This window comes from Pseudopodoces humilis, chromosome 6, assembly GCF_049639895.1.
Source record: "Pseudopodoces humilis isolate 2021_Gansu_Grassland_sample_001 chromosome 6, ASM4963989v1, whole genome shotgun sequence".
Lineage (NCBI taxonomy): Eukaryota > Metazoa > Chordata > Aves > Passeriformes > Paridae > Pseudopodoces > Pseudopodoces humilis.
This window is the reverse complement of record NC_142205.1, coordinates 56,945,734-56,961,313: the sequence shown is the minus strand read 5'-3', so window position 1 is coordinate 56,961,313 and position 15,580 is coordinate 56,945,734. Positions and strand designations below refer to the sequence as shown.

Sequence of the window (15,580 nt, the reverse complement as noted above, 5' to 3'; positions counted from 1 at the left end):
AAAAGAAAAAGAGTGGAAGAGGAGAAGATGATGTTTCCTCCTCTGCCCCTATCCCCCCCACGGATACTTCTGACTGTTGGTGCTGGTACTTCTGCTGATACAGAATAATTTGGAGTTTGCAAGGGGCCTTCAGTGCCCACCTTAGGAGAGATGTGTGGAGCTTCAACTTCATTTAATAAATGGGAACAAAGCTTCAGCAACTGGTGTGTCATCACACACACATTATTCATAGAAAGTGATGTAACTCTCATATTTGCAAATATGCAACTGTTTTCTGCTTTCTAGTTTGAAAAATTATTTTCAAGAGCTTGCTTCTATTTATAACAGGCAGAAGAATACTGAGGCTGTCAGCTGCTTGCTTCCCTTCCCATTTGCAGGGATGCGGTACGCAAATTATAACTTGGTAATTGTGATTTCTGCTTTGAGCACTCTGAAAAATTACAGCCTAATTAAATAATTATGGCAGTTGTTTATTTTTATTTTTTTTTTTTAATACATATTTGCAGCTGAGAGTTTCAAGGAAACCCAGACGGTAAAGATAAAGGAAGAGCCGATGGAAGTTGACATCCCCGACTCGCAGGCTTTGGTGTCACCCAGCCAACCCAGCCAAAACGTTGGCTACAGCACTTTATTGGGGCGAGACATCAGCGAGCACATCCAGAAGGCACCCGAAGGAGGCCGTGTGCTCCCAGAGAGAAATCTGTTCAGCCAGGACATATCAGTGAAAATGGCATCTGAGCTGCTCTTCCAGCTATCAGGTAAATCCAGTGCAACTGCTCAATAGCTGAAGTTAATGAAAAAAATGAGATTTTTATATGTAATCCCAAAGTTCTATGAAAACTGTAAGATCACCAGGGCTGAAAACTAATAGGAGTTAGACCCTTCCTACCATCACAGCTGAAACACAGAGGCCTTGCCAAATGTCCCCCATAGTTTGCATATGCTTTAAAGCACTGTGGCAGCCAGGTCAGGTTCACAATGTTTCAACTGAGTTGGAAAAGCCAGAGTTCAGCTCCTGTATTTTTGAAAGCTAATTAAATAATTTGTGACGACTGCTTTGGTCCCTGTAGAGGGGAATCTGCAGATGGCAGTTCCTGGCTGAAGTGGCCAGTGGCTGCGAGATTCAGCACTCCTGGGGCTGCACTGCCCACTTCCCTTGGCAAAGAAGGTGAACCCCATCTGTCACACAAAGGACCAGCAGTGTGTTCAATGAACACTTGCATTGCACATTCTGCATGGAGCTCTAACACTGATGTGTGGAGCTGAAAAAACTTGGGTGTTAATTTAAATAAAGTCATGCTCATTCTCTAATCATGCTGGAACCATTTACCCTAAATTATGCTGGGTTATACTGTTACCTGATTAAGCATTAAAATAGTTCCACTGAATAAAATCTGATCGAGAACATATGACATATGCTAATCACATAACTCATGTGTGTTCCTCTGCAGAAAAGGTGAGCAAAGAGCACAACCACAATAAAGATAACACCATCAGAACTACAGCCAGGTAAGTACAGCCGTGGTTACTGCAAAGCTGCACTGTAAATAGCATTGCCTCCTTTTGCCTTGTGAGCTCAAACCTATCTGTCTCCTGAAAATGGGACCTGACAGTACAAATGTAAGATATTTCCATGAGTAATGGAACCCATATCTGAAAAGCTACGATTACAGATCTGATTGCTTAGGGTTCGTAAGTCAAAAAGGCCCAAAGGGCTTTTTTCCATTCTCCTCTGATCAAGTAGTCACACATCATTTTAAGAATTATTTATTCTATTTTTTTCAATAAAAACTGAAACTTAAACTGCATGGTACCTGCAGTGCTTGAGGGAAGACCAGGCTGACAACTGGATTTTAAGATATGGACCAACTTAAGAAGAGGTGATTTTGATTGTCTTCTGTCTACCTAGATTTCTTCAGAAAAATTTCAATTTAGTATTTCTGCCATCTCAATACATTCTAGAGATGAATTTTTAAAAGTCAGACTGTAAGACAGCACTAAAAAATGTGTTAAAGATTACAGATACACTATTACAATAATTCAAATTAAGCAGGAGTTAAAAACATAATCCTGTTGTGGCCTGTGCTATTAAAGCAATGTGCACTTTACAGTACTGTGGCTGGGAACAAGCCCACTAGGTGTTTTCATATCCATGAGCAGCAAGGCGAGGTGTCCCTGTGGGAAGACTTAAGGCTCTTACGCAGTAAGTGGTAGCTGGAATTGGTAAAGACTTAGGAGCCCTTGGTATGGTAGGAGTAGGAGGCAAGAATTGGCAAGGATATATTTATTTCCTACCTGAAAGTTCCCTAATTGTTATGGATGGGTTGGAGACTGAGCATGCTGAAGTGATGAAGAGTTCATTCAAAATAGAGTAAGAGCTTCTTGCATCTGCAGCCCCTTTATAGAAGTTCTCAGTGCTAACTTATAACAGCTTTACCTAGGCAGAATGGAAAAACATTTCAGTTGCAAAGAAAAGGTCTCTGAAATACATTGTACTTAAATTTCTAGGCCTGTCCAATTCATTCATGGTACCTGCAATAAATAACTTGTTTTTAATAAACTGACCAGTTCAGTAAATGTACATTAGGGACTTTTTAATGTTACAAGTTGAAAGATAATTCAACTGAGCTTTTGGCTTCTGGTTACAGTGAATGCTTCCCATGTTTGCTAGTATGGGAATTTGTCAGATATGCAGCCTGCACAGCCTTTCTGTGTTACTTAAAAAGCATAAGCCTGAGATACAAACAGAAATGCACATAGTGTCCAACTACTCATTAACCATCCAGGGTGTGCTGCAGGGATGGGCTGACAAATAGTTGAAAATAGATTTCAATGTCTCATGATGTTACTAGCAGGACTGGTGTGAGAATCCAGAGCTACTTTTGGATCTGTCAAAGATAATTCCAATTGGAAAGGTTGAGGACAGTTCAAAGATAACTTGCCCTTATTCTGGCTGCCAGTTTTTGAGAGGGTAGCACAGTTGGCTGTTGTTAAACTTGTGTTGAGCTTTACTGAGATATCCTTACAGTGGCTGCTATGCATCAGGACATGAAATGCTGAGTGCCTGGTTCAGTTTCTCTGGGTGCTTTTCTTATCTTGCCTATTTATCAGCAGAAGAAAACATGAATGAGGAGAGCTTCTTAAGAGGGGAAGTGAGTCAGTCTACTAAATCCTGCGAGTTCAAAGAGATTGACTTGAAAGACCTTGCCAAAATAAAAAAAAAAAAAAAACACCCCAAACCAAATAAACAGCTGGAAGTCTTTACTGGTAAGGGTATGATGCCTTCTTGAAAATAGAATGTGGCGGAGCAGCCAGTGGAGAATAGAGGCCCTTGGACTGCATTAAGAAAAAATGTGGTGATGCAGTTTGGCTCACCAACCCACATCTGGAATAATGACAGAAAGGCATTTGAATCACAATTGCTGTGTGAAATGTGCTGACAGCTGCAGAGAGCCAAGGTGAGGTCATTGTTGTCCACCTGTGAGTAGCTGGGAAGCACAAAGATTGAGCTGTGGCACTGGTGAGGCTTAAACCAGCAAACCCCAGCAAGATGGGGTACACAAGCACTTTTTGCTGTCTTATTTGTTAATAACATTTATAACCATCAACTATCTGTTGCTGTTCCTCCTGTGAGTACCCCTGGACTTTGCCAGCATATACTTCCATGTGACTTTGCTTAAGCAGCCAGAACTGGCAAGGATTCCTCACAGTTCAATGGCTGAGTGAGATGGTAGAGCCTGCCATCTGTGATGAGAAGACAGAAAGTGCAGAAGTGAGTGGTCTGGAAGCAAGTAGTACAGCAGCAAAAGATGCCAAGTTTCTTTCATCTAGAGAACTGTGTAGCCATGAAACTGGAAATATGTAGCCAGATGAAAAATAAAAAATATCCTAAAGCTTAACCTTCATCAGAAAGGACTTTACACAGTGATTGAGGACAATGTGTGTAATTTCTTGCTATGAAGCAGGAGCTCCTCCCTCCATACTTTGCACTGGGAATTGGAGGACGTATCTGCTGAAATGGAAATAATAATAGGCCCACCACTGAAGAGACTCAGCTGCTGTTCTAGAGGAAGGCAGAAAAGAAGTATCCAAGGATGGCTCTGTAATTCACCAGCAGCAGCGGAGGAGAATGAAATCCTTGGGGTATGGCACAATGTGGCCTCCTGCAGTACCTGCTCATGATCTATGGCCTAACCTGAAATAGATAAGCCCTGCACCATCCGTTTTGCTTAGAACCAGCAGTGAGCAGTGTCCCAGTGACTGAAACTAAGGCACAAGCAGGAAGGCCAACATGGGAACCCCGAGAGGATTACAAGATTTTCAAGAGTTACAATAGTAATAAAACATTTTTTTATTGCTGTTTTTCTTTCAAATCATTATTAAACCAGTGAGAAGAATGTTGCAATAAATCATGGCATATTTTTATACAGCGTCGGTCTGTTTTGTATTATGTCACCCCTGAGTGGGAGTATGAGTCTTGGAAGAAGTTAAGTTTTGCAAGTGTACGTTGTTGCTGTTTTGGTTTATCCTGGTCACTTGTTTTCTGGAGAATCCTGCCTTGTTCAGATATTTGCATTCACCAAACTGTTTAGGTTTGGGGCAACTTCACACCTTCCCCTTCAGCACAGCCTAATGTTGACTGTTTATGGATGTGTTCAGACTTTTGTAGAAATACCAAAATATCCCATTAACTGTCACATATGGAACAGCACAAAATTAATAATGTCCAAAAAACTTAATAGGAAGGTAAAAAAATGTAGTTGCCAAAAGTGTTTCATAATCAAGTCAGCTAATTATCCAGAAGTTTTCCTGAGGCAGAAGAGATCTGACCAAGGATACAAGTGACTTGTTCACTCTCTGCAGAAAAAGTGCACGAGGGAAAACACAGGCAAGTGATGCCTTTGGGAGAGAAACTTTGGGTATCTGGACTGGTGAGGTCAGCTTGGTGCAGCTGGCACGTACTTTGAGTCTTCTTTGAGGACTACTCACTGTGCAACACCTTGTAAGATCTTATAGTAAGTCCTTTATCCTGAAAAGATTCTTGGATTTTATTCCTGGGTAAGAAAAGGCTGCAGAAATGGTCTGGCCTCCTGTCCTGCACCTTTAAAACACCTACTATACACCAGCCTGTTAAGGATTCTCAGTCTGGGAGAGATCATATTTAAACTGATTCTCACTTTGCTTAGAAGAAATTGATAGTTTGCATGCAGGAGGAATGCAGTCCCTTAGAAAGCATTTTTCCAAGAAAGACTGTAGTTTTCCATTTTTTTTTTTTATGTACTTCTTGCTGATGTCTGACTGTCCTGCAGACAAGGAATTGTTGTTTGTTATGGTCTTTAATTGAGCAGAAAACATACTTTGACAAAGATGCCATTTCACTATTGAAATTAACTTTTTTTTCTGCCTGTTAATTAAAACGAATGCAAAATATTATTTTTGAAATCATATAGCTGGTAATTCTTGTGCTTTATACTCTTTGGGATGCACCCTTTCAATTTATGAACTGTTTCCTGCTTTAAAAGTCAAATGGAGGTAGTTTCATTCATGGAAGGCCATGTCAGAATAGAACTATTCAGCATCTTAATCTAATATTTGAAAAGATCTGTTTTAAAGATAACTACTGTATGCTTCAGATTATTAAATAATAATATTTTTTACCTTTCCTGATTGCTCTTTCCAGATGTGAAAATGGAATACAAATTTTTGAAGTGTTGATTTTAATGATCCATGTTGTGTTGTGATATAGTAAAAGTAAGATCTTGAAATCTAGCTAAAAGCCAGATTTTAGCTAGGTCTTCAGTTTTTCACTCTGAAATGCAGTTTTACCAAAGCACACTGCCTCATGGTCTGCCTATTTTTCAGCATGAATTCTGTAAGTGAAATGGGTTTTTTAACAAGATGGTATTTCTTACAACATTAAGATGTTGAGGTCAAAAATCATATTTACTACTTCTTCTGTTAACTGCTGTTTTCTTTAAAAAAAGGCATCTTGTTTTCTCCTATAGCCCTTTCTTTTCTGAAGACACATTTAGACAATCACCATTTGCTTCCAACTCAAAAGATCTCCTGCCCAACGAAACTACTCTTCATGGAAGGACGTCTGCACCAGGTCAGATACCTTTTTCTTTCATTACTTCCAATTAGCAGATTTTTTAAAATTTTCTTACTGTAAACTCCACCACCAGACCAATGGTCTTAAATTATGGTTTGCTTTGTCAAAAGGCAGCTATTTCTCCATTATCATAAGTGCTTATTACTTAGAAGAAAAAGAGAGAAGTTAAATATTGCTGGAGCATTTGTGTTAATAGTCTTTAGGCTGCTGTTTCTATGAATTGTGTAATAGTAATGTGTAAAAGCAGATTCAATTTAGCAGTATCAAGAGAGGTGAGGGTGTTTTGTGTGTGTGTGTCTGCCTCTGTACTGATGCTGAATTACTGTCTGCTATTCTTCTGTTCCTGGGCATTTCCATCTCCATCTGTGGAGTATGGAATGAAAATGTTTGCAGGACATACACTTGGCAATGGCAATTTGCCAAATTGCCAAAAACAAGCTTGGCAATACAATTTTCCTGCCTTTAACAGTAATTTAGAACCTTTCTGGATGGATGTGGAGTTCTTCAAATATACTGAAAGGCCACAGTGTTTGTGGGTGCCTTCCCACTGATTTTCTGAACTACTTGACAGGCACTTTATGTCCAGATATAGCTTGGGTTATATTCTGCATTAAAATGGAAAATACAGACAAGTAATAATGCTATTCAAGGTCGCACTGAACACATGCAAAAACTTGATATGTGCCTTCACTGTCCTGCTGCAAAATAACTCGTTTGCTAGTTCACTGCTATCTGTTCTTAAATTAATAGCTCTGGGGTTCTAAAGGTCAGTAATTACACAGTCAGCTGTAGGGGGGGTTATTCACCTTTTCTTAGCAATCAATAAACTTTTGGGCACGTTACTGCTAATTTTCAGCTATAGACTGTCATTTAATTTACAACTTAACAGACCCTTCATTTTTTTTAATGCTTGAATAGTCATTTGACAGCTTGCAAAGTGGCAGATGAGGGTAAGAGCTAGATGCTGTCGAAGGGTAAATATGCATAGCAAGAAGAAAAAAAATTGTAGGATAAGAACAAGGGTCTCCAGGCTGTGCACAGACACACTTCTGCAAGGAAGAAGTGGATTCTGTACCTCTGGGTGAGGAGACCCAGATCAGGTGTGGTGCTTTTAAGTATTAAAATGTAAACCAGGTTAGCACTTTCAATCCTGGCTTTTGACCTTGGCATAACATGGAATATTCATACGCCCAGATGAAAGATGAGAATTCACAGACTCCTCAGGCAGGGCTCAATACCTCAGAGGACATGGCCTCTAGCAGCAAGACTAACGTCATACCGAGATAAATGCTTGAGAATTTTAATTCTCTCTAAGACTTCCCTTTAAGTGAGGCCACTAGAAGTATGGGTGAGTTTTGGTGACATGTTTGATCTTCTGCTTAAAAGATGTTAAGTGTCTTGTTGGTTAGATCATCCTGGAATGTTAGAAGGGCTTCTGAGGAACTGGGTTTTTATGTGTTTGTGCTGCTCCATAATCTGTTTTGTGGAACTTTGATAGGTCTGTGTATTATATTGCTCTGTGGTTGTAAGATTCTGATATATAGTAGCAAGCATACTGAAAATTTTAAAATGCCAGTTTCTGCTATGTTTCTATTTTTGGAACAACTCATATCATTCCAAATATGTTGTTTTTTCTCAGCTTCGCAACAAATTCTTGGGTCTGAAGTGCTACTTCACAGCAGCACCAAGAATGTAATTTAAATTTGTAATCTATTACAAATATTACATTCATGTAAAAGAGTAACAGAATTCCCACAAGTAAATTTCCTATTAGTTTCAGCCTTGCAAGAAGAAATAGCCTATGTAGTGCTATGGATAGCTCTGAAAACATTTTATTTCTTCAAAGAGCAGCATGAAGGAGTAGAGACAAACCATTTTGAAAGGCCTACAGAAAGTGTTACAGAAAATGCTGTGGAAGTGTGTATGTGGTCTCCCACATAAAAATGCTTTCGCTTGAGATTTGTTTTGGATTACTCCATCCTTGAAACAGGACAGTAAGAAGCAGAAAAGAGCAGCATAAGAAAATGATAGGGAATTCCCAGTCCAGTGGCCCTGCTGGAATCCCACATATGCAGTCGCCTCTTCTCAAGTGAGCACCAAAACAGGTGGCTGCCAACTTTCTGTCTGCAGACTTTTTGGCACCCTAGATGCAGAGGAATTGGGAAAAGTCACAAGAACATAGGACAGTAAGATATTTCATGTGTCAAATTCAGTTCTTTTCTGTACTGGGTAACATTATGCAACCTAATTCATTACCAAGCTCCATCTTAAACCCCATCATCTGTATTATTTTTATGAGGATGTTGTTTCAGAAGCTCACTGCTTTGAAGAATTGGGACCACTCTTTCCAGCCTGAATTTATTCACAGCAAGTTCTACTTTTGTTATTTCACCAGTGCTGTCCTTCAACTTTGATAATTCTTCTCCCTTGCAATGTTCACCATCTGACATTCCTCAAACCCTGCCTTCATTTTGGGAAAGTGAGCCAACCAATGTCTTTTAGTCTCTTTTAGCACAATAGGGTTTCCATTTCCCAGCCTTTTTCTGCCTCTGTTTAGGGGTATTAATTTCTGCAAATATGAGTAGTCAGAGCTATATATGCTCTTTCATAGAAGCTTTTACCCCTGACTTTTTCAGTAGCCTGCAATCTTCTGAGTGCATATTGGAAATGCCTCTGCTGATTAATCACAGCCTTTGTAACTAGAACATGCTGGTGTCTCTCTTGCTGGTCAAACAGTAACATGTTCTTCTTTTCCTTTATAATTTCATCTAATGATTTCAGCAACAGAAATTCTTGTTCCTACGCTCTTAGGCATATGACCTTGTAATATGAACTGCTTCACTTGTTATTCTAGCTCTGAAGATTATTTCTCTAGTATTCTGAAATTTCTGCATATTGATACTGCTTTTATCAATGCAGTTCTGGTTTGTTTGGGTGGTTTTTGTATGTGTGTGTGTTGAAGCTATTAAAGAGGATTTTTAAGTACGATGGGTCCAAAATTCAATTCTTGAGACTTAAGCTTAGTGGCCTCCTCTGCTCAAACCACTTCACTTTATAGTCAGTTTATAAGAAAATTGCAAATTTGGGTATTTAAGTGGCAGAGCACTCTTTGTAGGGCATTGATTAGATAAGATCCCCCAAGGAGTATGAAATAATTAGGAAAGAATATTAAAAGATGTGTGGACGCAATGCACTGATCAGGGCATTTTGTGGAGGGGGAAAAAAAAATCCAAAATAAATAATGATATTGTGATGGATTTGGCCTGAAAAAAAGCGTGGAGTAGTTCTAATCAGCAGCAGTATCACAGGCAGGAGAGTTGATTTTAATTCAGGTATTCAAGGAAATAACAATGAAATCTCCAACAGCTGTCAGAAAGGGACTCATCAGACCCACAGAAGTCATGGTATCTCCTGATAAATCCATGGTGAATTCCTAATATTCTGAGAAGGGAAGACAGTTTCCTAGGGTATATAGTTCAAATTTACTGGTTAGATTTGGGGAATCGCTTCTTTCACTTTTTAAGGTATTTTCTATGTTAATAATCATATTGGTATATTGCACTTTTCTGTATTAGTCTTACTGTCCAAATAACTTCATTTTTACTCAAAAATGGAAATAAAATCGTTTTGATATCTACATCAACCAAACACACTTTGCTCAAAAATTACCATAGTATCAAAGTAATATCTAATTCAAAGTCGTATACAAACCAATTCAATAATTTCAGCTGCCCCTATAAGAATGTGGCCTCTTTTAATCTAGCAAAAGGTAGGGAGAAGAAACTAAAATTTTTATTTCAAACAGTCACTTTAAAAAATGTCATTTTCATCTTCTGTTTTATAAGATTCTTCTTTTGACAGAATAGTTTTTGTCAGACTATATAGTTCAGTTCAGATCACTGGATAAATTAAAAACTTGCTCTTATGCTGCTGATCCTGACCCTTAGTCAGTCTTTAATGTATTCTAATAGTTTTCACCATCTTATTGACTCCCTCTGTAAATCAAACCTGCCTTCATGGAAGCCAGATGAGTGACAGTCACTCTTCCTTTTCTGGATGGTTCATAAATAGTAGTGAAAACCTCAGCCATGGCTTTTTGGGAGTACTTTTTCTCCATGTATATCTGTGTGTAGCATAATAGTATTTCATTATTTTCTCTCCTGTTTACCAAGGACCTGGTATTCTTCGTTCGCATTGTCAGTGCCAAATATTGAAACAATCCCATTTGTAGTGGTTTCATTTTTTTTTTTTTAAATCCATCTTTTTGTGGGAATTTATTACTACTTACAACACTGTAATTTTGATGATGGTAAATGAATTTTACATAACTAAAAGAAACTTTTGGAAGCAGAGGATGTAGGTCTTAGGGAGCTGTAGTCCAGGAATAGCCCTCTTTTTTCATTTTGCCACAGCTTAATTTACTGGCTGTTGGTTTGTTTCAGTGAAATAAAGCCAGTAAAGCTTCTGTGCTCCTTTTTGAAATGCATCAGAGCCTCCTCTGCCATGTGTGAGCACACTCTGCATTGACCTGTAAGACGACAGACAGGCTGTGCCTCCTCTTCAGCATTATCCAGAATCAGCAGCATGGTGCTTAGTTCAGTAGAAATTTGGAAACATAGTGCAAAAATTTTGCATTTTGGCACTGTTAGTTGTTCTTTTATTGATGATACAATTTGTGGGAACAGCCACTTTTTATGTTTATTGATCTAAGGTAATAAGTGATTCCATAGGTATAGATCTAAGGTAATAAAGATTCCAGTATGTTTGGGACTGCAGGACTTCTGCAAGTGTACAGGTATCTCCTGTTACTGTTCACACTCACACTGTCCCCTTCTCTAGAGCAGTAATTCCACTGTAACTTCAATAATACTAAAAGGTGAAAACCTGCCTGCTCCCAGGGCCTCATCTTTGCACATTCTGCTCACAGCAGTACCAGCACATGTGTGGCCATATCAGGGGAAGTAGTGAACTAATTTCCATTTTTTTAAATTTTCCTTTATTTCCCTAATAGTTTGTGGGAATGTTGGGATGTGAGCAGGGTGAAGGGAGGCTGTATCCTTCAACCATGTGAAATATCAGCACTTGTATGAGACTGGTATGCCCATGAGCACACAATCTTGTTTTTTCTGCTTTTACTGTAGCAGGGAAATACCTCCTGAAGGTTTAGAATTTTAGGTTGAATATGATAAATAATCACAGTGGTGGTGTTGTGCAGGTGCCACTTTAGTATGAGTTTGTATGTATCTTCCTTCCTAATTCCTTTTGAAAGATGCTTTAAGGTAAATTTAGCTCTTGATGTTGTAATTTTCTGTGACTCCAAGCATCTAGAGCGTAGATAGCAAGAAGTCTTTTGGTCCAACCAGCAGAAGTGCTCATACCCACTGTTTTCTGGCAGTATTTGTGCTCTGTTCTGGTTTCCTGTGCTCTACAGCAAAATAAACTTCTGCAACCTTCTACAGCAACCAGCTCTGAATTTTGGGTCATCACCATGAAAACACTATAAGCACACTGAGAAATAAAGGGACACCTTGAGGGTTTGATTTCTGTGTGTGGGATCACTGCCACTTCTGTCACCCCAGAAAATACCCTTAGGCCATAGGGCCTATGAAACACGCAAACCCTGTGAATTTCCACTGAAGTGACCAGCAGTGAAATGTTGGCATTTAAATTGCCCTTGTATACCTTCCCTGCTATGAACCCATGGAGTTAGTTAGAATGATTCACACCTTCTTATAGTTGTTTGCTTACATCTGCCAAAAAGACTAACTCCACATTGTGGGTATTCCTAGTTACTGTAGGAAAGCTTTCTTAAAATGTTCAAATGTTAGAATTTGTAAATGAAAGCCTGGGCTTAAGAGCATGATTACAAGCAATCGATTTTGAATTTATTCAGGGCAGCAGAACCTGTGGATTATTATTTTTGAGAGAATCACAGAATGGCTGAGGTATGAAGTCTAGTTCCAGTCCCTTCCTCAGAGCCGAGTCAACTTGCTGCTCAGGGCTGTGTCCGGTCAGGTTCTGAATATCTCCAGGAATGGAGACTCTGGACAATCTCTGAGTCAGCTGTGCCAATGTTTGACCTTGCTCACCATAAGAAAAATTGTCTTCTTCTGTTTAATTGGATTTTCCTGTGTTTTAATTTGTGCCCTTGCCTCCTCTCCACTGACATCACTAAGAAGAGTCCTACTTGATCTTATTTCCCCCTGTCAGGTATTTATCCAGGATGGAAAGATCCCACCAAGTCACCTTTTTTCCACACTGAGCGGTCCTAGTTCTCTCAGGGTCTCCTTGTATGACAGCTGCTCCATTCCCCTAATCATGTTTGCCAGACTTCAGATTTTTAGGCTTTTTTTGAAAGCCTAAAAGAATATTTCAAGACCCTGGCAGCTGTTTCTGTCCCTGTAATGGAACAGCAATTTTTATTGCCAATGTAATTGCAGAGGGGGAGTGCACATGCATGTGAATTGACTTACATAGTGCTTTTTTCAACCCTTGCTTTATCCCATTATTAATGCCTATGATCATTTTATCTCCTTTCAGTTTTGCTCTGAGTTATGAGCTCTGCCCATCCAAGACATTGGATACCCCCTTCAGTTTCCTGATGATGAGAGTCCCTGACCCCTGTTGGCTTCCTGTCACGGTAGAAAAGTGAGAGTGGCACTTAATTCACTACCAAGGCATGTTCCATCAGGCACTTGGTCCTGCTGTTCATTTCTGTCTTAGGATTTCTGTGAAATGTGCTTGGGGAAAGTGGTGCTGAAAGCAGATGCCACACAGTCATTGCCACCTGCAGGGCACAATTGTAGTGCAAAGTCTGCCTCTCTTGGTCCTCCAAAGTACCCTTTTAATTTTACTTTTCTTCTGGTACTTGTCTGGGAGTAAGATTCAACCAAATACTCTTCTTTGTGTGTGGGTGTGCATGTGTCTGACTACATGAAAATCCATGCAGGTGCATGATAAAGGATACTGGCGAGATGTCCCTCTGACAAATCAACCGGTGTGACAGTTTCACAGACAGTAGGAAAGTGTTTTTTTGTGACAGAGTGGCAGATTGATTTTTAGTAACTGATTAGAGTTCCTTATCTCCAGCATGCTAATTCTTCCCGCAAAAAGAGTGTTCTGTGGGTACAGGTGACTGGTGTGAGCTCTCTGGAAGGCCAGGGCTCTCTGCAGTCTGACAGCAGGAGACAGATAGCAACTTGTGGAAAGTCATTCTAGGAAGGTGACATAGTTGGACTGCTATGGAATGCGCTGTACTTGGCATAGTTCTCCAAAGCAAGACAGATTTTTCAGAATTTGTTCAACATAATTCAGTGCTAAACTGCCTGATAGTGGCTCTGGCATGTTTTCCATCTATCACATCCTGTCTTCAGATTCCCATGACCGTCTGCCTGCGTGCAGCCTTCTCTCCCTGTGCACTCAGCTGCCTTGACAACTACTTTGTGCCACAGCCATCGAGCAGAGGCTTCCATATTTCTGGTTCCATGGGATTGAAACAAAGGCCAGCTTCAACTGATTTCAGTGTTTTCTGGATCTGCTCCCAAGCAGGTTTGCATCTCCTGTGGTGTGGTGCAGATCTGTGGTGCAGCAATAGAGTCTGTGTCCTGAGCAGACACACAGTTTTCTTAAGTAGCAGAGTCTCTTTCAGAGCTGAAAATATTGCTTATTATGCAGAACAAACCATTTCAAATCAGCAAGCAGCCTCTTGCTCAAGCATGTGTATGGTGTGTTCTCTGGCTAAAGCAGGACAAGTGAAATGTGCAGCATGTGCATTGTTGTACATGTCTTAGTTTTTATTAACCCTCAGTATTTACTGGGCAGAGAATGTGATCATATCCTTCTGAGCATCGCATGAAGCTCCTGGTGAACTGGCCAGTCTCTCAGTACAGGCTAAATACCAATTTAGACTTTGCACAAATTGATGTGGCCACATAGATTTCACTTCTTTTCCCTGTGAAGTCACTGCACTGATTATTTTGCAGTATTCCTGTTTACAGGACCTTCAAGATGAAAGGTGTTAATTAAAACAAGCAGAAAGAGTTCAGGTCCGTGTCTAATGGCTGTCTTGAAAGGCACTTGACATCGATCTGAAAACTTGTGTTTCTTGTTTTGCTATGGGCTGTCTTTATAGAGGGTAAATTTTATTTTCCAGTACTGTGCAATGTTCTCATACTGGCAGAGATACTCATTGACATGTCTTATTATTTTGGCAACTCTTATTATTTAACTTACCATAATAAGTTTGCTGAGTAATAGTTACTCAATAGCAAGTGATTTTTGAAAAAGTAAAATCACTGTTTCCACAAATATTCTTAACCAGGTAACACAAGTGGAGATCAAATTTGAGAAAGGATTTTTTAGCAGCTACAATCATTGGAAGTACTTAGTGAGAAATGTGAGACTTTGTCTACTGTGTATTATTCTGGGAAGTGAATGCACAGGGCTGCCCAGCAAGTTCTTGGAAGCTGTCTTTTGATGCAGGTGACAGAAGACAGCTTGGGGGAGAATGACACAAAGTTGTAGAACTGGATTTGGGAAAGAAAGAAGGGAAAACAGCAAAATTAAGCCTGTTGGCTTGAGGAAGGACAGCTGGAAACTTGGAGATGCATATGGAAAAAAGCCTAACAACTGTTAATGACCTTTGGGCTTGAGTGAAGCTTCCGATGTGTCCTCACTCAATATGCCCATAGTGAGCAGGGAAACTCAGGGTAGGTACAGCTCTAATTAAGGGTGGGTACAGCTCTAATTAAGGGTGAAGTGTAGCTGTCAAAGCCCAGGGATCACATGGGGCCTGCAAGAGGCTGTGCTTGCTCTGGCAGTCATTCATTTTATTAACATTGTGGATGACGGAGGAGAAAGGATGTTTCTTAAATGTCTGGGACACACCTTGCAAGGAGGTGCTATAAGCACTAAAGAGGACAGAACTAGAGTTCAGACTTACCCTGAGGAACTGAAGAAACTGTGAAAAATAGCAGCCAATGCAGTGAGATCAAAGTTCTGTGTCTGGGGGAATGGTGAGAGCCATGAAGAAAGGGGAGGGATGAATGCCCAGGCAGTGCAGTTTAAGGCAGGGATTCAGATTAGTGTTGATCAGACACCGTGTTTAGAGCTGGCTTTGCATCTGGCTGAGGTGTTGGGAATGTTGTGTGTAAGGCCCATGTGGTAATTCTGCTCTGCAGCTGGAGCTCTGAGTTCAATTTTGGGCTCTGTAATCCAAGAACAATGTGGAGGAGACAGCAGTGGTCAGAGGTTTAGAACACATGAGCTGTGTGTGAACATTGAAGAATTTTACCAGTTTATTTAGTCTGGAGAAGAAAAGAGGGGAGATATGATAATGGCATACAGATATGTCAAATGACAGCTTAGAGAGGAAAATAATAAACCTTGTCTGTGTTCATGTGAACAGAATAAGGAATAACAGGCTTAAATGGCAGCAAAGGAGATTGCAGATAAACACCAAGTAAAACT

General features: G+C 39.9%; 1 protein-coding gene across 5 annotated transcripts in view; it reads left to right on the top strand.

Annotated features, from left to right (window-relative positions):
• The window catches only part of ZNF827 (zinc finger protein 827), a 116,697-nt gene that overhangs the window by 78,366 nt on the left and 22,751 nt on the right, over positions 1-15,580 (top strand). For all 5 annotated transcript variants that reach the window (XR_015772688.1, XM_088056618.1, XM_088056619.1 and 2 more), the window contains 3 exons: positions 507-758; positions 1,452-1,509; positions 6,006-6,109. Coding sequence is in view for 4 of the 5 variants with exons in the window: in XM_088056618.1 (XP_087912744.1) it covers positions 507-758; positions 1,452-1,509; positions 6,006-6,109 (414 nt within the window). In the remaining variant the exon portion in view is untranslated. The remainder of the gene's footprint in view (positions 1-506; positions 759-1,451; positions 1,510-6,005; positions 6,110-15,580) is intronic.